Source organism: Barbus barbus, assembly GCF_936440315.1.
Source record: "Barbus barbus genome assembly, chromosome: 1".
Lineage (NCBI taxonomy): Eukaryota > Metazoa > Chordata > Actinopteri > Cypriniformes > Cyprinidae > Barbus > Barbus barbus.
The window spans coordinates 12,790,700-12,811,946 of record NC_136729.1 but is presented as its reverse complement, the minus strand read 5'-3'; the positions used below and the strand labels follow the sequence as shown (position 1 = coordinate 12,811,946).

At 38.3% G+C, this 21,247-nt stretch overlaps 1 protein-coding gene across 6 annotated transcripts in view; it reads right to left on the bottom strand.

The window, feature by feature from the left end:
- Positions 1–1,505: 1,505 nt before the first annotated feature.
- LOC306870134 (GRB10-interacting GYF protein 1-like) overlaps positions 1,506–21,247 on the bottom strand; it is a 43,063-nt gene continuing 23,321 nt past the window's right edge. For 2 of the 6 annotated variants that reach the window (XM_079417224.1, XM_079417225.1), the window contains exons 11-27: positions 21,055–21,234; positions 17,706–17,851; positions 16,975–17,134; positions 16,705–16,871; positions 15,620–15,714; positions 15,410–15,510; positions 15,243–15,313; positions 15,040–15,165; positions 14,584–14,772; positions 14,330–14,502; positions 13,336–13,496; positions 12,995–13,158; positions 12,866–12,913; positions 12,608–12,752; positions 6,576–6,759; positions 3,229–3,327; positions 1,506–2,892 (exon numbers count right to left, since the gene is read on the bottom strand). In XM_079417224.1, coding sequence (XP_079273350.1) covers positions 6,692–6,759; positions 12,608–12,752; positions 12,866–12,913; positions 12,995–13,158; positions 13,336–13,496; positions 14,330–14,502; positions 14,584–14,772; positions 15,040–15,165; positions 15,243–15,313; positions 15,410–15,510; positions 15,620–15,714; positions 16,705–16,871; positions 16,975–17,134; positions 17,706–17,851; positions 21,055–21,234 — 1,994 coding nt within the window. In that variant the 3' untranslated portion in view covers positions 1,506–2,892; positions 3,229–3,327; positions 6,576–6,691. Of the gene's footprint in view, positions 2,893–3,228; positions 3,328–6,575; positions 6,760–12,607; positions 12,753–12,865; positions 12,914–12,994; positions 13,159–13,335; positions 13,497–14,329; positions 14,503–14,583; positions 14,773–15,039; positions 15,166–15,242; positions 15,314–15,409; positions 15,511–15,619; positions 15,715–16,656; positions 16,872–16,974; positions 17,135–17,705; positions 17,852–21,054; positions 21,235–21,247 lie in introns of all 6 variants that reach the window. The other 4 variants (XM_079417220.1, XM_079417221.1, XM_079417222.1 and 1 more) reach the window with 4 other exon arrangements.

Genomic DNA, 21,247 nt, shown 5'->3' with positions numbered 1-21,247 from the left:
TAGTATAATATATATATATTTTGACATAACTAACCCTAACGTTTCTAGAAAAAATAACATTACATTAATAAGAAAATCTGAGAAATATGGTTTTGAAAACAAAATAGAATATCATGATGTTCTAAATTAAGGGCTTTCTTTATGTTTAATGTTTATATGTGTTATGTGTATTTTAAAGTAAACACAAAATGAAATAGGAAATGGGCAAAAGAAAAATAAATGTTCAATATCTTCAAGTAATACGTTGCAAAAGGTACTTTTATCACAAACTCTATGAATATAACAGCTGCATTTACTGGATAACATATGTGAATAATTTAGTAAAGTACTTATTTGACTTTATTAGCAAAACATATTGATATGGTAATATCCAAATGCTATGCCAAGGCATGAAATGAGATCGAGTAATGTTGACGTACATGGAGGATTGGATCCAAATGTTTGAGAGACCATTTACAAAAGGTTCGAGATTTTGTTGGGTTGTATTAGTAATATTTACATTTGAGAATTTAGTGGTTTACATTCAAATGTCCGTCCCTGTTTGTAAATTACACTTTAATACTGTAAATTGTACAGTTTTGTTCTGTAAATGTGTTTACAGTTTTTCTGTATTTTTTACAAAATAATTCTGACAACCACAGCTGTCAGAATTATTTTGTAAAAACTACGGAATTTTGCAAAATCCATATTATTGTAATTATGCCCATTGTCTACTTTAAATAACTTCCATACTTTGGTTTTATTGTTTTATTTAATTTCATTTACAATGTGTTGGTACCTATTTCGTTTTCCTGCACTATAACACCTTGTCAGCAAAATCTTTTTCCTATCTTTGTAAACACAGCAGACTATGAAGTTCACTGGATTTTTGATTCTCTAAATAATATTCCTTACAATAAATATTCATATTATATGTATATGTGTGTGTGTGTGTATTACAGTGCTTTTTTGTTTTTACTGTTGATTTACATAGCATTTTATTGCCTTTACAATATTTAAAAATAAAGCTAATTTTGAATATTATGCAATTGCCCTGAATATTTAACTCTATATTGCACTATGCTTGTCTTGGAAATGATGCGTTTGGAACTCTTCATGTACATTTTTCAAACCCTGTAGCCTAAACCATTCAACACAAATATTTTAAAATCTATCAGTATTTTAAGTTTTACAATCAGTATTTTACTACTGACTTTTAAAATTCACGCATTGATTGTTTTTTTTTCTCTCTCTCCCAGGAACCACATAAGCTAAGACAATGTTTTGTAACAAAGGGTACATTTATATATTGCAACGCAATATTGCAATTTTTTTTTTATCAGTATTTCAAATGTTTTGTAAATTGTACTTTGCAAAATGTTTACACTTACATGAGATGCAGACATGCCATCAATTGTTTTATAAACTCTTATATTTTATGGAGGTGAAATAAACATCACAACTGACCCCCTATATTTTAATGTCAAATGCTAAATAGAGAGAAAAGTCCACACAAGTTTTTTATTCTGAAGTATTTATTGTTTTTCTTCAAACAAACCAGAAACCCCAAAAACTATTTACATAATGTTCAAACATTGTCAAAATGGTTTCTTATGACCTCTCTTGAATTTTATCTCTGGAAATTTCAAAAGCCATCCACCTCAGATGCGTGTGATAGCAAGGATAACTAGTAGAAGATCTTATTTAGGATCAGCCAATGCCACGCTTATTCAGTTGATCCCTTTAACATGAACACAGCTCTGTGACAATCAAAGTATTGTTGCTTCACACACTGAATCAAGAAATATAAGAAACGTGTATTTTTTCATCATTAACATTTTAAAACATTAATTTTTGCATACCAGTAAAGATATTAGGCATCTCTAGTTTACTCTGACCTGCAACATTACACAATTAATCATCTTAAAGAGAGTGACACGTGCAGCACCTCCTCCAACAAATCACATCCTTTCTGATCTTTAGCTCAGTAACAGCTGACGCTGACACTCAAGCATGTGTTAAAGTAATTCTACACAGCCACGTCTATTTTGAGCTTAGAAATGACATTTGACACACAATTCTGACCTGGAAAAGTTTTTGCCTCAAGTATTGAAAACGCAAAGCAAAAACTGTTTTAAAATTAGGGTGTATCATACTTGCCCAGTTATAACCAAGAATTAATTACACATCTTTTGTGGGGATCATTTGTAATGTTATATAAATCCTTTCGGAGGTTCATAATGTTGCAAGGGTTTCTTAAATAAAAAAAAAAAATCACACGCTATTGTGTCACAGAGCTGACTGTTAACACTTTTTTTTTTTGTTTCACTCATCTTAAGTGTGCCTTAATAGGCAAAACTGAACTGTTAAGGCATGTCATAAAAGAGAAGAAAAAGAAAAGAAACTAAAATCAAACAAAAACCCAACAGAGAAAGGGAAAAGGGTTAGGGTTATATACATTATTTACATGGCAGCCAGAGATGAAGTGTAGTGGAACTGTGTTAAGCCATATCAGTGAGTGTGTGTGTGTGTGTGTGTGATCAACAATTCAGTTTTTTGGTTTGTGTGTGTATGCAGGTGTATTTCAGTTATTAATGTGTTTGACCCTGGCTGCACCCGAGCAGAACTATTCTGTGCAGATTCGAGATCTCATAGTTCACTGTTCCAGCATTCACAGTTCACTCCCTCCTCCTAGCAAGGAAGCATGTTCCTCTGAGTAGTCTGAATATGGTGCAATGAAACTGCAGGCCTCCACTTCTTCCAGGGTTTTAGTTCTTGTCATGCAGTCATCATTTCACGTGCCGTTTGAACTTCCAGACCTTGGGATCTTTCTCTGAAGGATGAGGACAGGAATTAAGGGGAGGTGGAGATGCAACACGAAGCACTGGAGAGCCTCTGTCTTCATCTGAAGATCTGGAACAGCAAAGATCGAATCAAAACAGAGAAAAGGAGGAAGAATTAAAATAAACAATATGAAGAACATCACATCATTTAAAAAAAATTAAAATCAGGAGTAGATTTAAGTGTTTTTTTTATGTAAAAACTTCAAAAAATACTATTTTTGGATAGGATGTTCTGGGGGTTGCCAAGTATTTCCTTGTTAGCGGAACAAACCATAACCTAAAATGGCTCAACAGTTATTACTTTTGAAAGGAATAGGGGAAGGAAAATCAATAAATGGATGAAACATTAAATGAATGAACATATATAACCAATCAAATGAATGAATACATGAATACCGTTCATTACCAAACAGACGTCTTGTAGCACAGTAACAACTTCAAGCCAAAGGTGAACTTCAGCCATGCAGTCAGCAGGTGGCGATAGAGCTGTTGAAGCTTATTGGTTCTTTATCGCCAATACAAAAAAAAAAAAAAAAAAAGTCAGACAGTTTTTTTTTTTTGTTTTTTTAAAGTATTTCTCAGTCATCAACAAAATCAATTCCAGTCCAAAAAATAAAAATTAATTTTGCGTTGGCTAGCACCCTGGACCGAGCAGTTTTAATCCTTTTTTACATAACGGAGAACAACGTGAATTTGTTCTGAATCTCCACATTGTAACCAAGTTTGGAGACTGTACGTATAGTCTTTTATATCAACATTGTTCAATAGAAATCATCCATGGGAAAATTCCAAGGACTTTTCCACAACTCCCAATGTGTCTGAAACTTCCCTTATCCATTTACGGTAAAGCTTGCGTGATGGCGTTCTGAAGCAGACTGAGAAACAACCATCATAAGGACAATGAGTCTCATGCAAGGGCGTCAAAATCTCTCGAAGTGTCCATCTGCTGACAGAAAGCAGGCGTTCTGTCTGCGCTCTCCAAGCCCAAATGAAAGTTCCTCAGTTTTCAAGCAAAGGAAAAGTGAGGGTATCAGGGCAGTGCTAGTCCCTTTATTATCTTTATGAAGATGATGACCATGACACCCCGTCCCACCTTAGAGAGGAGAAAAATTAAAAATTTACAACAAAAAATAATAAAACATGACCACACTGTCCAAGGAATTATCTGGCAAATCTGAAGTCATACATGTGTTCTTTTGTTGTTGTTCTCATCAATTCCATCAGACATGTCCATCCAAAATAATCCACAAGCCAAAAAGTTACTGGGTAAAAGGGAAAAATGTTAAAGCATTCAATATGCATCTTACAGTACCAAGAGGTCATCTGTGCAGTCTTGATTTTTGCCTTCAGTCCAGGTACAGAAAGCATTTCTTCCGTCTTGATGATCAATTTGACTCCATTACAAAGAAAGATTAGTCAAAGGTACACAAACGGACAGAAGATCAGTAAACAAATATGGTCTCCCTTTATGATTCTTCTAAGCACACCCTTTATCTTTAAGATAAAGGTTCATGAAGAAATCTTTGATGTAATTCCATAAATTGTGTTCCAGCGATCCAAGTTTGTTTCAGTCAGCAAGTTATATAGGCAGCGCTCATATCCACATGCAAAGGGAGGGTCTGACATCATGCCATTAGTCCTCCCGACAAAATGATTCTCAAATGCAGAACGTCAATCACCACAAAAATAAAGGGGGGAAAAGCACCCACAAATGTCTGTGCGGTTTGTAAACAACCAAAACTCCAGTATGGAATAGAATATCTTTTAAGTTCTCATTTTCGTAGTCAGTCTGTATGAACAGGATTGTAGAGGCAGTGTGTTTTTGTGGTAGCCTTTTCGATTACGTTCCTGATGACGTCCTGCTAATTACGCTTTGATATCCTGTGTTGAGCAACTCCATCTACACAGTTACATTTTTGGAATACATTCAACTTTTTTTTTTTTTTTTTTTTTTTTTTTAAGAAGGAAAGAAAAAAGTACACAAATGCACTTCACATGGTGGCAACTAAAAAAAATCCAAGGAAAATTTTCAAAACAAACAAAAGTAGCAGCCCCAAGTGCTCTTCCTTTGTAGTCCAATACTTTGTTTTATATTCATAGATTCATATATATAATCATATATAACATTAAAAGAAAAAAAAATAAAATCACCATCATTGTCGTCGACAACAACAATGAACAAGTAACAAAATATACAGACATTTTGTGCACCGCTGAGTGCACTTGCACAGTTTGTTGCGATCTTTTTTTTTTTTTTCCAGCCAGAAATAGTCAAAACCTCAGTCACTTGAGAGCAAGAGAGTGGACAGAAAGGCAATGTTAGGTCACATCCTCCAAATATCAAACATTTTTCATCCAAGCATCCCCAGGCTACAATAGAACTGTACAGAGATAGGCTCTTGGTTCATAAGCATGGGAGGCATGTGGGGGCGGAGCCTTCCAAAGGAAACCACACCCCTTTGCTAAAAAATAATGTCTCAATGGCAGCAATGAAGTCTAATCATTCGCCCTTTAGTTCTTAGGCACACATGTGGGGACAGAAAAAAAACCACACACGCGATGCAACATCCGTACCACAATTAACCATTTCCTAAAGGTATACAAGATTGAGCTCTTCAACAACACACAAACAAAATGATGCTAATGACATGTTCTTAAACCTCACAGAGGCAAAGATGAGGCAGCGGAGGCAGGAAAAGACGTCTCTTGCACTCCCCACCATGAAAACTAAGAATGCTGTTTGGCGTAAAATGGGCTAAAGCTTTTGTGTTTGAATCTAGAGGTCTTTGTCAGGGAACTGAAGGGCTGGTGAAACAGGATGTGTTGTGCCGTTGCCCCCCTCTCTCTGTCTCTGTCTGTCTTTCATTCATTAATTCATTCGTTCGCTCACATACTGCACATTTACAAGAGGAGTAATACACACAGTTCCTCTTGTACAAAAGCATTCACATTCACACATTCGGTTCATAAAAAAGAAATCACTCTGAACGATGAAATGGCCTCTTTTGATCGTATGTCTAAGTAAGCGATTAAAAAAAAAATACATTGTGCAGAGTGGTATGTTTTAAACGCTCATGCGCACACGCACTCATTCGTCTCGATCAAACATGCGTGTATAGACATACAAACACAGGCACACAATCACAAAAATATTCATCTCTATTAAATCTAACGCATTTTTTTTTTCTTTTTAACTTGCATTTTATGTGAGTGCAAATCTTCAAGTTTTATAATCAAAATTTTTTTATAATAGCTTTACGTTTTTTTAATAGAAACTTATATATATGTATATAAAAACAACAGTGTTTGTCTTTAAAGAGAGGATTTGTATTTCTGATAATGTCTGAACTGAAACACGCAATGGTCCCCCAATCGCCACCATTTCCTCCCAGCAAAAAACTCCAGTTCTGATTCCACACACAGTATATATATATATATATATATATATATATATATATATATATATATATATATATATATATATATATATATATATATATATATATATATATGGTAACATTTCTGAAGCATACCACATAAATATACAAGTAAATCTTCTCGGAAAAAAAGGGAAAAAAACTCTTAATAAAGTGCATTAGTCTGAGTGTAAGGTGCTTAGTGCTGTAAGTGCCAGAACTTTATCGCTCCCCAACCCCCGAAAACACACAAAAATAAATTCACACCTGTTCCCTTCCCTGTTGAATTACATTCTTCTATTCCCAGCGCAAAACCCACCCACCCCTAAACTGATACCTTACTCCTGGCTTATCCCCAGACCCCTCTCCCTCAAAGCAGTGCACATTCGACTTGCGGAGTCTGATTAGGTGGACCCGCGGGTTTAAAGGCCTCTTGTAGCTATTGCTGTGGATTCAGTACTCTTCCACCATCTCCATCTCATTTAGACCATACCGATCAGGGCCACCATGGAATGAGTACCCTAAAGAGATACAGACAGAGAAAGGAAAACAAAATCAATTTCAAAGGTAGTAACATTTTTGTAGAGGTTCTTTAGCGGATGCATACCAAATGATCAAACAAAACAGCCAACAGTGAATTAAAATTACACTACCGTTCAAAAGATTGGGGTTGGTAAGAATTTGTTTTTGAAAGAAGTTTCTTATGATCACCAAGGCTGAAATTATTTGGTCAAAAACACAAGGGGGAAAAAAGTAACATTGTGAAATATTACTACAATTTAAAATAACTTTTCTATTTAAATACATTTTAAAATATAGCTGCAAGCAGCAATTACGGGGCCAAGCACTACAGAAGCAAGCATCAGATCAACTGCAGAAATAAGTAATTGAAGCCATTTTATGATGATTTTAATCAAAATGGCTAAGAAAATCATAAATAAACTTCTAGTAATATGATTTATTGGCTCATAACGTTTGACCAATAAGTGGCTCTGTTATCAAAACGATGTGGTGTTCTGTGCGAGTTGACAATGACACACACAAAGTTTGGTGTCAATATGCCACAGCATTGCAGAGATACAGCCTCAAGTATCATTTTGGCATCATGCCTCAAATTCCTTGCTGTGGTACGCGAAAACAGTTTGGTTTATCAACACAGAATCCATAATTTTTTGTCAGCATGGTCTGAAGATGATATATGATATGATGTGAGATGAGATGATATGACTCGGCATGATGCACCGAATCTAAAGAGACCAGTTTTGTGATTTTTGGCCAAACCAGTGTTATAAGCAAAAGTTACAAGCAAAAATATGCATTTTTCATATCTCCAGACCACTACGTGGCACAGCACCAAAACACAGCAGGTAGCCTCAGGTCATGCTTGTTATAACACACACCAAGTTTGGTCTCAATACGCCAAACCGTTGAGGTTATGTAACCTCAGATCCATTTTTTCGTTAATTTTGCCAGATTCGTTAGGGTGTTATTCGAGAACGGTTGGACGAATCAACTTGAATTCCATAACTTTTTGCCAGCATGGTCTGAAGATGATCTGAGCCAATTTTGGGGTAAAATGGACAATCCGGCTAGGATGAGTTCGAAAAAGTAGGTTTTACGAACAATTAAAAATAGCGGAAAAACTAAACCTTACGATTTTTAAATTTTGGACTTCATTCAACTCGGCTTGAGCAAAGGATTCAGAGGAAAAAGCTAAAAAAAAAATTCATTTTGTGCCTTATGGTTCAAAAGTTATTAGCATAAACATGAGTGAAACTTTGGACAAGAGGTGGCGCTAGAGAGTTAAAGACTCCAAACTTGCTGTGGTTAGTATTTAGACTCCTCTATCAGTGTGCCAAATTTTACAACTTTCCCGCAATCGGTTCTATGGGCTGCTATAGACTCAAAAGCGGAAGAAACAGGAGGAGGCGGAAAAGAACACCAACGGATACAATAGGTGCCATCGCATCTTCGGTGCTTGGCCCCTAAATATAATTTATTCCTGTGATGGCAAAGCTGAATTTTCAGCATAATTACCCCAGTCTTCAGTGTCACAAGAGCCTTCAGAAATCATTATCATATGCTGATTTGGTGCTCAAGAAACATTTCTTATAATCAAAGTTGAAAACAGTTGAGATGCTTAATATTTTGTGTCAGCCTTTCAGAATTCTTTGTTGATTTGAAGAGTAAAGAACAGCATTTAATTGAAATTGAAATCTTTTCTTTCATATTTGAAGTGTTCACTGTCACTTTTGAATTAAATGCATCTGCCAAATAAAAGTATTTTTATAAAAAAAAAAAAAAAAAAAACCTTACTAACCCCAAACTATTGAATAGCTTCTCGCAGTTAAACAGAACATTTCATTCCAGAGCAAAATTTCATTTCAGAAAAATTCCAACCCTTGCGCACAAAGCATAAAAAAAGTTGAATCGTCTTTATGTTCTTTTAGAGCATTTTAGGAAGAAATATTTGGAAAAATGCAATTCCACTTTTAAATGATGCCATTTAAAGGGGTTGTATGATGCGATTTCAAGTTTTCCTTTCTCTTTGGAGTGTTACAAGCTGTTCATGCATAGATAAGATCCCTAAAGTTGCAAAGACTAAAGTCTCAAAACCAAAGAGATATTCTATATTAAAGTTAAGATTCCTGCCACGCCCTCCTAAAACGGCTCATTCAAACACCCCCACGTCTATGTCACTGTTTGGGAAGATTTGCAAAACACTGCCCAAATGTATACGCAATGAAAGAAGGCGGAACTATTATTCTCGCTGTAGTATTGTTGCTGCCGTCGGCGCCATGTCCTGGAGACGCCGTTTCTCGTTGTGAAAGTACTTTGTTTGGGCTTCCAAAAGAGGACACAACTAGAAATCAGTAGTTAAGTTGCATTTACAACACTGTTCCAGAACAGCTCAACCCAAATATGATAGTGTGCGCACTGTGCAGCGCATTTTACGGAGGATTATTTCCTGAACCTGGAAGAGTAACATTAGCCTACAATGCTGGCTTGCACAAAGGCCATTTCTATAAAGTGGGGCAATTCCAACTTTGCAAGGACAGTCTGACGCTTCTTACTCGCAACCTTTCAGTACGTTTCACAAATGGAGACATGGTAATGCTTACGCAGCGCGAGGCAACGCGACATGTAAAAAGACAGTACAAGTCACTATAAATCAGTAATTATGTCCCCACTGGATGCAACAAATACCTCGTTTATAATGGGTTTTACAGACCTGCCAACCTTTGAAATTTTTTTTGAGTACCACTTGTGTGATGGCAACAGGGGGGTATATGATATATCCTCATTTTGTGAGGAACTGCTGTGGGGCATGGACTCTTTTTGGTTTCTTTTTAGGTTTGCTGCTCCCTCTCTCCCTGTCAGTGGCCTCATCTGATGTCATGTTTTTTTTTTGTTTGTTTTTTTAGCTGTAAGTCATGAACACACACACACTTTTCTGTCACCGAGCACATAACTTTACACTACTTTGCCAACTTAAATGCCAGGTGAATAGGCAAACTAGCTTGAAAATGATGCAGTGTTAGGATAACGTTATTCATGTTAGATATTTCCCAAAGGTATGCACTCAGTCACATACGACAGCTGCATGATTCTGGATAAATTGAGAATCACGATTTTTTTTGTCTCAAACAGAGCTCACGATTCTCCCACGAAACAAAATAATGTGTGACAAAATATTATTGCTGCAGTCTATTTAAAAGTGTTTAATTTGAACGAATTATTAAGCATTTAAATTAATATGTATTTATAATATATTTAGTTCATATTAAAATGATGAAAAAGTGGTTTGAATGAATGATTTAATGTCTCTCAAATACTTCACTTGTTTCTTTACCGGATGAATCAGCGTTTTTAAACGAATCTCTTGATTCAATCACAAATACATTTTTAAGTCACTTGTCTGCACCTAGTGGTGAAACAATGAAATCGACACAAACGTTATTTGAAGCAAGTTAACTTTCAAAAGATCTATTTTGATCGCTACCATAAACATCAATGTTTATATCTGAACTATTAACTTATGAATGACTGTAATACAGAAATAATACTGTGTAGTTGAAAAGACTGTTTGTGAAGCGGTTACTCAAACACGGTAACTGTCTGCTCTGTCAGTAGCTGAACGCAGATGTGAATAGTCCGGTAAGACTTTTTTAAAGGTTTATTAGACACGGGCGAAGCTCTAGTGCAAATATATCAGTATTTATCCAAGTGCGTGCACTTTTTTGGACTAAAAGCCCTAATTATTAGGACGCTGTTCAGTGAGTGCAGCTATATGAACACAAATAAACCGCAGCAGATCTGACTGAATATGAATGTGTGCTTTTATTCTATTCAGTTTGTCTAGAATATCAATGCAATCACATCGACTCCAGAGGATTAAGTTAACTCAACTCAATATTTTAACTTTCCACATCCACCCCAACCCGTTTACCTTAGTTGTAAGTACCGTGTGTACTGTCCTCTTTTAAGAAATCAGACGGCGGGAGTAAAAGAGATACGAGACCGAGCGGGATTTTGTTTTGCTGTCTATTTGTAGTCTCTTTTTATTGATAGGTCTACGCATTTTTCAATTATCCCACTTGCTAGATGGGGAATGAACCCCGCGCTCTGATTGGTCGAAGTGCTCTTTCTTTGCTGTTGCTTGATTGGTTTGTGCTGCACAAAGGCGTTTTTGCGTAGTTTAAAGTGACAAATTGTACCTGCGTACTTTGAGGTCAAAATACGTGCCCGCTACGCAAAATGCGTACAGGTTGGCAGGTCTGGTTTTATTGTTTTTGTGTCGCCTCGCCGGGACACGGCATCACAATTCGGTAAGGGGGGGGGGGGGGGGGGGGGGCGTAACATTTCCGTCTCACGCTTGAGGTATTCGGCCAATCACAACACACTGGATAGCTGGCCAATCAGAGCAGGCCTCGCTTCTCAGAACGATGAGCGCTTGTAAAAATTGACGCGTTTCAGAAATGCGGGGCACAGAGGAGTAACAATAATGTACAGTATGTGGAAAATAATGTGTTTTTTTAACCTTAAAGGTGCCATAGAATGAAAAACTGTCTTTACCCTGGCATATTTAAATAATAACAGTTCTGTACATGGAAATGACATACAGTGAGCCTCAAACACCATAGTTTTCTCCTTCATATGTAAATCTCGTGATTAAAAAAGACCACTGAGGCGAATCAGAACATAACACCGACTGTGACGCAACAGTCAGGATCACTACGCCCCCAACATTTGCATAAACCCGTCCTTGTTCTAAGCCGGCCGAACCATCAGAAGCTCTGCAGGTATTGTAAATAAAGAAGCGCGGACAACAGCGAAAATAACACAATAAATGTTATGTTCCAGGCCGTGCAGGGGGTGTGAAGTGCAGGGATGGGTTGGTGTCTGTATTCAGAAAGGCACAGAAAGCAAATAACGCGAGCCACTAAAGGGACATGGTTAGCTCCTTGCTAGCGGTAGCCTGTTACAGTACATAAGATTTCACTCTCAGTAAGGAGAGATGAGGATGATGGCGAATGACTTACAGATCCTGAGCACCACTGACAAGCATCTGATCTTGTGAAATGTGTGGTAAGTACTGTTGCTCCATAATGTAAACATAGTTTGTGTGATCGCGTCTCTTGAAAGTGAACTATAACGCGATCGATGGATCGTTCAAAAGCAGTTTCAATGCCTCGCATATTAATAACGGCTCCCTGATGCCCGCGTTTTATATACAGTATAATTACCCGACGATATAACTGCGAGAGAAAGTATTTAAATATATATTTTCCTCCCTGTGCTTCCTTCTTGCTGATGAGCCGTACTGTGAAACAGCCAATCAGAGCAGAGCTCATTATTATTCATGACCCTGCCAAATAAACCAATAACAGACCGTTTCATTCTAGGCAGAAATCCTAGGGTTGTAAATGGACATGTAAAATCGTTTCTGGAGATTTTTTGCCCTTACCTAAGCCACATACCTTCTGTGTAGATATCAGAGAACAATTTAAAATACTGTATCAAAAGCATTCTATGGCACCTTTAAACCGCATAAACATTTCTGCATTTCACCAATTGTTATATTGTTATTTTATCACTAATGTTATTTTTAGCAATGTCATAGGACCCCTTTAAGTGCCACAAGACTTACCCACAACATAACACAGTAAGTTCTAAATTGTATGCGTTTAATTCGCTAAAAAGTATGTAATTGTTTTTCAAAAGTTCACTAAAAATTTAAAGGTTTTCTAAAAACAACCATTGTTCTACACGGTTGTTTTGATTCAATAAAAATAACTAGCTGACAGGAGTCGTTTGTTCAGGAATCAGACTACTCTGCTCATGCTGTATAAGAGGAAAACAGGTTACCTAAGATGCTTGGGTCAGAGTGTAGCATCATGGGCTGTTTCTTCTTCAGCTTTGCTGCCTGATCATAGATCAAACCCCCCTTCCCAGAATGCACTGCCTGGAACATTGACTGCAGGGCACTGGGATTCATTCCTCGAACCGTATCCTAACAGACAAAAAGAATGTGAGAATGAGGCAAAATCTGATAAACGACAACTAAGACTTGGTTCTGCCCTCTGTGTCAAATAAATCACTGTCAATTTAGAATTTTACTCATACCTGCAGAGGGAAGTTGTTCATGCTAAGTCCAGCCATCTCTTTAGAGAGCTATAAGAGAGGACCAAGATTTTTATTAGGAGTAGGCAAACAGCCCCGCACAATGACTCTATATCTTCCGGTCACACACACCTGCTGCTGCTGTCTCTGGTGGTTAGCTTTCTGTTTGGCACGGCGCTCCAGGAACTGTCTGGCGAACTCTTTGGCTTCGACAGTGTCGCCCAGGTAGGAGCAGATAAAGTTCAACACCTCATACGGGGACTCCACCTCCTTCAGGTACGCCACAATGGTAGGCACTGTGAACACAAACACACGCTCACATTTTTGCTTTAGAAACTCTCGGGCCTGCTAGGCTAACAAGTGTGTGTTTACTGTACACATCTTCTGTTTGTTTTTACAGATGTTGTCAAAAGAGAATTTGTATTTCAGATTATTGCAATATGTGTGCAAATCCTAAAAGAGAGATGTCTTACCATCCTGGGAAGAGGAGGAGTTATTGGCGGAGGTGTTGAGCGCATGCAGCATCTGTTCACACCAGGTGGTGAAGCCGTCCTGGGACTTCATCCCCTGCAGGAGCTTCAACAGCCGCTCCTCCTCCTCAGTGTGTTTACGGCCTCTCATCATGTACTGCTCACTGTAGAAACACATACAAACAGTTAAGCTAGAACTAACACTTTGGATTGTTTGAGCGTAGTGCTAGTAATGCCAAGGTCAAGGGTTTGATTACCAGTTTGATATACTTTTTAATATATAAACAAGATCTTTCTGGTCATTAATGATTATGATATAGTGGCATGTATAGTGGCCAGGGGGAGCCGAATAATGCTCATGTGTGCAAATGGTTAATATACGATATAATATATTAAGATATTAATAAAGAAACAAATAGATACAGGGATTCAGCGTGAGAGTCAGAATTCACTCAATGCTAAATGCCACTCGTAGACACAATGTAAAGAAGACATTATATTTGCAGATTAGAGAAATTCATTGATTATAATGGAATTAAAAGTGGGTGACAGCTTTTTAGTGATTATATAGAAATGCTATTTGCTCGCTTTCTAGGCTATAATCAATTCAGAATTTGAATAAATGTTTTGGTTTTTGTGCTGCTAACAGGACAGGACCAATGGCCACATACCCTGTACATACCGCATCCCTCATAAATGTGGGATTCACTTTCGAAATAGCTTGTTTGCAATCAGGGTTAGTTGCTTAGCCTATATCTGGATGGCAGGCAAGTATTTAGCTCTTTATAACATGTTGCGATTTTCTGTTTATAATTTTCTCTTGTAATAGTGTCTAAACCAGTACAATATGGACTTTCCTGCATTTCATCCCTTCAGCTTTTCACTTCCTGCCCTCCATCTGAATTTCGCATCTCATCAGAATCATGTGATTGCAAACAAGCTATTGCTCTAGATATTAGTATGTGCCACTGAAAAGCTGTTAGTGGTTTGTGTTTACCTCAGTGAGGGACTGCTGCTGCTGTTCTTCAGCCCCATGTTGTTGCGAAGTGTGCTCTGGTTCTTGAGGGCCTCGTCCCAGACGCCCATCCCTCCACCAGAGGGGCTGCCACCACCACCCACCTTTCCATCCAAAGATCCAGCCGCTCCCCACAACGAAGAGGCATCACCCCACTGTAGAGAGAGACACCCATAATGTATTTATTTTGATTTTCAGGACTGCACACCAGTGATGTTTGTGTGTGTGTGTCTTACCCTCTGCTGCTGCTGGACTCTGTGTTGTTGTTTGTGCATTCTTTCAGCCTCCTGCTGGACATCCAGGAGGTTGAGGGGCTTGGTCTGCTTTCCCAGCCCAGGGATGGGTCCTCCGCTCCAGCTCGACCCGGAGCCAGAGGAACCCTGGCGTGGAGCCTGCTGGAGCAACTTCATCAGCAAATCCTGCTGCTGGGAAAAAGAAAAACCAAGATATGAAGAAAGAGATGGAGTGTGACAGAGAAAAGTACACAAATAAATAACTACTAAAACAAAATTAATTTTACACTACCATTCAAAAGTTTGGAGTTGATAAGATTTGTATGTTTTTGAAAATCGTCTCTAATGCAACTGCATTTATTTGATTAACGAATATTGATATTAATATAATTTTAAATAATTTGTATTTGAATTTATATTATATAAAATTTATATCATTTTAACACATGGCTATAATACCTGTTTGCGCCTGTAAAGCTCCTCCTCCGCTCTCCTTTTCTGCTCTTCTCGCCTTTTTTCATCCCTCCGTTTTCTTTCCTCTTCCTCACGCTTGGCCCTGAGTTCAGCTTCTCTTCTCTCATGTAGCTGGAACACAATACAATGCAATGCAATAAGAACAGGAGTTTGAGTCCAGTGCAGAGGCCATCAGCGACAACTCTCACCTTCTGAAGCTGTTCTAGAATTGGACCCTGAGTTGAAGAATTCATTAAGTCCCATAGACTGGCCTCACCGCCTGCTCAAAGAAAAGAGAGAGCGTGAAAGAAAGTTTATTTTCAGAAGCAAGTGTGTGAGTAAAGAAAGGATGACTTTAAGCGTTTTGTGTGTGCACCTGCTGGCTGTGAGGCTGAGGTATGCATGTCCCACATGGACCCTGTATCTGGCACTGACATCGACCTGTTCAAAGACGGCATCATACCCTGCTCTCCACACCTACAAGAAAAAAAAAAAAAAAAAAAAAAAACACACATAGAGGGTTGTAATACAGTCTTAAATACATTAAGTGTACTCCGCGACACTGCAAAAAGACACACAAACTCACCTGTTCATGAGTTGGAACAGCTGCTGTTGCTGGTAAAGAGCCGTGGCAGCAGCTAATTCCTGCTGCTTCTTCAGCCGCTCCTGATCTATATTACCCTGAAAAACAGAGAGGTCAATATCACGCATTAACCCATGACAGACTGATTTATCTCATGCATTTATTCATGAGAGAGACTCATAAGAGACACACATAAGCACATTTACAAACACATGATATCCACGTTTAAGGAAATATATGTAATTATACATTATAATTATTTGAACTTATATGTATCAAGACGTTTACGCAAACTGTAAAAAACAGCAATATAATTAAACAAATTAAACTAAATATTTCTTATATTTTTCATATTTAGTGAATACTGGTATTCTAACATCAAAAAGAACCAGGTTTTTTTTTAATAATGTTCTCTAAGATGGCTTAAAAGAATATTTTTTAGCTTAATGGTATTCACTTATAAATCAGTATAAATGCAGTCTATAGCAAAGATTTACACTGCAAAATTTCACGTTATATACAACAATGCAGAATGATTTCGAAGCTTTTACATTTGTTAATGCTCCAAAGTAGCAATATTATTGTACTGTAAAATAATAAAATAAAATATTTCATAATAATAAAAAGATTTTTATTTTAACAGAAACAAATTACTAATCTTCATGGCTATCCTAATTTCTTTGATTTCAAATGTTAGAACAGAGTAAAAGTATAATAAAAGCATTTCAGTAAATAAATTTAGGACCTACACAAACATTAAAGACTTTTGTTTTACCAATTACAAAATGCTCATAGTTTTACATTTTGAAAAGGGAGATTTGAATATGTTAGTACTTTAAGACACCCTGCACACACTCCAGTTGAACGCACATGCAAATTTAGACAAATACACACAGAGATAAACAGAGACAACTTTACAAACCAGCTTATTCCCTTTTGAATGAATATAAAAACTAATGGATGAGACAAACTCCCCAGAATGCAAATAACCCCTTGTGTAACTAATGCCCAAACATTCACCCTTCCACCCAGAGACTCACAATTACCCCTCGGGGTGGGTGAGGGCGAAGGTCAGCTTGCTTCCTCACCAGGAGGGGCGGAGGGGAGGGGCCAGGGGCGAAAGGCACACGCCCCCACATCTTAATGACTTCTCCCAGCGGCTGAAATCCTTCATCACAACCACGTTTAACAAGCAGGTTCATGGCGAAATACCCTGCCTGAAACCATTCACACATCTCCACTGTACTGAAAGGACCTGAGAGAGACGGAACAGACAAAAGAGACGGTATTAACGAACTATACTCAAAGCACTGCTCCATATGCATGAGTTGACCTCCTATGAGAGAATGCTTGCGTACCCTGAATCTCTCCTTGCGGGTCTTTGTAAAACCATTTCATGGCAGAGTCATGGGAGAGAGGAAGAGCAGAGGCTGTGTTTCTGCTCTCCTGAAGAGTCTGGGTGAAACAGTCTTCCTCTAAAGATGTGTCCTGGAGCGCTGCCACCATCTTCTCTGCCTCCTACACACATAAATCACCATCAAAAACTATTTTCCACTAAAAGAATTAAAGTGTGGTATAAGCAATGTAATTTATCTAAAGAGGAGACATATTCTACACTTTTAATAGCATTTTTTTTAATGGAAAGTATACTTGTAGATCCAAGTTTCTAGAACAATAACAATGTATTATAAATGAGCTATTACAATAAAAAAGATCAACAATAATTTAGTCTATGTACTGTTAACCCAGGTGTCTAGTACAACAAATAATTATAAATAAATTATAATAAAAAATATAAATGGACTAGAATTTTCCCACCTTCTTTCTGGCTAGGAATTAAGCAATGTTTTTACAATTCTACACTGTACATATAAATAACCTTGTTGTGATTGACTAACCCTTGCACATATAAAAGAGTTAACAATGACATCACTACGTTGGTGGATACTGCTAATACAATCAATATATGCAGATGATAACTAAAACACATTCAAAATGACCATTTTTTTTAGCAGCTGAACCTTTCATCTTTTATATTCAGTCAAATGTTATTTTATCTGTTACTCTCAGAACTCATTTTCTGTGGTACCTGTTGCAGGTGCTTCATGCCCTCATCATCCTCAATATCACCCCCCGGTGGTGGGAGGTCAGTAGCAGCAGAGGACGAAGAGGGAGGCGATGAAGGCAGACTGGAGGAGGCACTGGGGCTCAAATCTAACATGGCCTCTGATAACACTACAGAAAAGACAATAAACAGTGAAGCATCATCCATATACATATATATACATATATACACATACACACACATATATATATATACACACATATACATATATATATTTCTAATTCCTAATTCTCTTCCTGTGATCCTGCTTCAGTGTGGATAGGAATGAAGGATATCACCAGTTACAAGACACCATCCCCCAGCACTCTGGAGAATCAACACCTGGCAGACGACTTAAACGAGTTCTTTTGTCGCTTTGAACGATCACCCCACTCCCGCCCAGAACACCTCTTCACACAACCATTAACACCTCCAGCAACCCCTCTCTCCCCAGGGGTAGACAATAAGGGAAATTTGCCACTGGCCCTTACAAAAAAAAGACATGGCAGATATTTAGGCCAAAGTGGGCGAAGATAAAAATCTTTGTTCATTCTATCTTTCTTATTAAAAAATAAGAACAAAGATACACATTACAAATACACATAATATACAAATAAAACAAACAGTGCTTTATTTTCAGGTACAATAGGTGTATTTAGCAGAGCATTCAATGAATTGAATGAACAAATATAAAAATAAAACACTAGATAGACTGATTCCTAAAGCAACTGTGTTAAAGATTTTCAGTCAAGAATAGTGAGTGATTTTTCTCTTTGTGTTTTGTTGTTTTGTTAACGTTAAATTAATAGTTCCCCCAAAAATAAATATTCTGTCATCTGTTTGTCAATTCTGTCATAATGTTTTATTTTTATACCATCATTTACTCAAAAGTTGTTTTAAACCTGAATGAGTTTCTTTCTTCTGCTGAACATAAATGCTATTTTCTTTCCTACTATCAAAGTCAATGTGGACCAGCAACTGTTTGGTTACCCTCATTCTTCAAAATATCTTATTTTGTGTTCAGCACAAGAAATTAATAGAGGTTTGGGACAACATGTGAGTAAATAATGCCAGAAATTAAATTTTAGGGTGAACTATCCCTTTAATGACAGTCGACAGCATGTTTAGTGTCCTGTCCCTTTAAGAGCTGCACGCATCTAATATACAGGCACGCATCCGTTTCTCTCTTAACTATTTACTTTCATTTTAGAGATAACCAACTGAGTCTGTATGTAAACCTTGTGTGTTTTGACAGTATTAGCGCAAAAAATAAGTTAGTTGAGTAATCAGGCGCTGTTAGACAGGCGTTTTAGTGCGCGTGCTTCAGGTGTATGCGCTCATAAAAAGCACACGACAGACCAGCGCGTGAATTAAACATTTAACCAGCAAGGCTTGTGTGCAAATAATGTACTTTTGCGATCGCGAATAAGTGCAGTGTCCTGTCAGAGTAACTCTACTGCTGTATGTCGTGTTGTACAGTATATAGAGACGGAGGCACCAGAACTGTATTTGACAATGTGTGCTGTAGCACGATACTACGATATTTCTTCAAAAGCAGATCGTGGAGACATTTTTATCGTCCACGATCAAAAATCGTCATATCGCACACCCCTAAGCCCAGCCAATTCCAGCGGTCTCGCCACTGGGGCTGAAACTTTCTCTGCCTTTTCTTTTCGTATTCCCTTTCGCTTTCCCTCAATTCCTATGGTGATTTTCTCTTCCTTGCCTTCTCTTTTTTTACCCGGCGTTTGGCCGGGTGATGGGGGTTTCAGAAACATGTAGCCTAGCTTAATAGTAGCTATAGGTAGGTGCTGAGCAGCAGTGTGCAGTTTGCGCGCGTAACCGCGGGAGCGAGCAAGGTGGTGCAGACGGAGCGTAAGGCTGTCGGGATCACGTAACGTGTTAGCGGTGGTTACCGAGACGATTTAACAGAAATCAAAACACAGAACCACAGGTAATTAATGTGAAATGAGACTTTTTTTAATCGAGGCATTATTTTTACTGGCCCCACCGGGCTAGTGGTTGGAGCGATCTGGTGGCCCTGACGGTTTTAAAAGTACGTCCGGGCCACCGGGCCATTTATATTGTCGACCCCAGGACACCTACAATTCAAATCAGCAAAGATGATGTGTGCCAGGTCTTCAGGAAGAACAAAAGGAGGAAAGCACCTGGTCCAGACGGTGTGTCACCAGCCTGCCTAAAAATCTGTGCTGATCAGCTGGCCCCCATCTTCACACAGATCTTCAATAGATCACTGGAGCTGTGTGAAGTCCCCTCATGCTTCAAACGCTCCACCATCATCCCCCATCCCAAAGAAACCCAAAATTACTGGACTTAATGACTATAGACCTGTGGCCCTAACGTCTGTAGCCATGAAATCATTTGAAAGACTGGTTTTGGCTTATCTGAAGGACATCACCGGACCCTTACTGGACCCCCTGCAGTTTGCCTACAGAGCAAACAGGTCTGTGGATGATGCAGTCAACATGGGACTGCACTTCATCCTGCAGCATCTGGACAGACCAGGGACTTATGCGAGGATCCTGTTTGCCATCTCTCAGGACCTGAAGTGGGACATTCACATTGACTCCATTGTCAGGAAGGCCCAGCAGAGGTTGTGCTTTCTTCTCCAGCTGAGGAAGTTCAACCTGCCACAGGAGCTGCTGAAACAGTTCTACTCCGCCATCATTGAATCCATCCTCTGCACCTCAATAACTGTCTGGTTCAGCTCAGCTACCAAATCTGACCTCAGAAGACTACGGAGGGTAGTCCGGACTGCTGAGCGAATCATTGGTACAACCCTCCCCACTCTCCAAGAACTGTACTTATCCAGAGTGAGCAAAAGGGCTGGTAAAATCACTCTGGACCCCTCACACCCAGCACACTCCCTCTTTGAACGGTTACCATCTGGTCGACGCTACAGAGCTCTGTGCACCAGAACAACCAGACACAGAAACAGTTTCTTCCCTCAGTCAATACATCTCATGAACACTCAATAATAAACGTGGAACACACAACTAATACATTATCCATTCACCACACTCACGTATTATATTTTTCTAATTTCTAATTTGTACATACTTGACCTGTACATACATAGTTGTCTATATTATATATAGTTTTTTTTGTTTTTTTTGCTGCTTTGTACATTGGTTATTGGCTATTTGTTGTTATTTTGTTTTTATTATCTGTGTGCTGTCCTATTGCTGTCTTTCTGTTGCACTGTGGAGCTTCTGTCACTACAACAAATTCCTTGTATGTGTAAACATACTTGGCCAATAAAGCTCATTCTCATTCTCATATATAGAAAAATCAATTAAGAAAAAAAAAGTACCTTCACTTGGTAGTTTGTTGGGAATGGAGGGGGCAGGCTGAGGCTCCTCCAAGCCAGAGGGGGTAGCAGAGGGCACAGCCTCAGGGACCGGAGCAGGAAGAGATTGAGGGAGAGGAGAAGGAGGGGAAGGAGAAACTGGTTTCACTTCAGTTTCAGACACAGGAGCAGAGTCAATGACATCTATAGAAAGAGA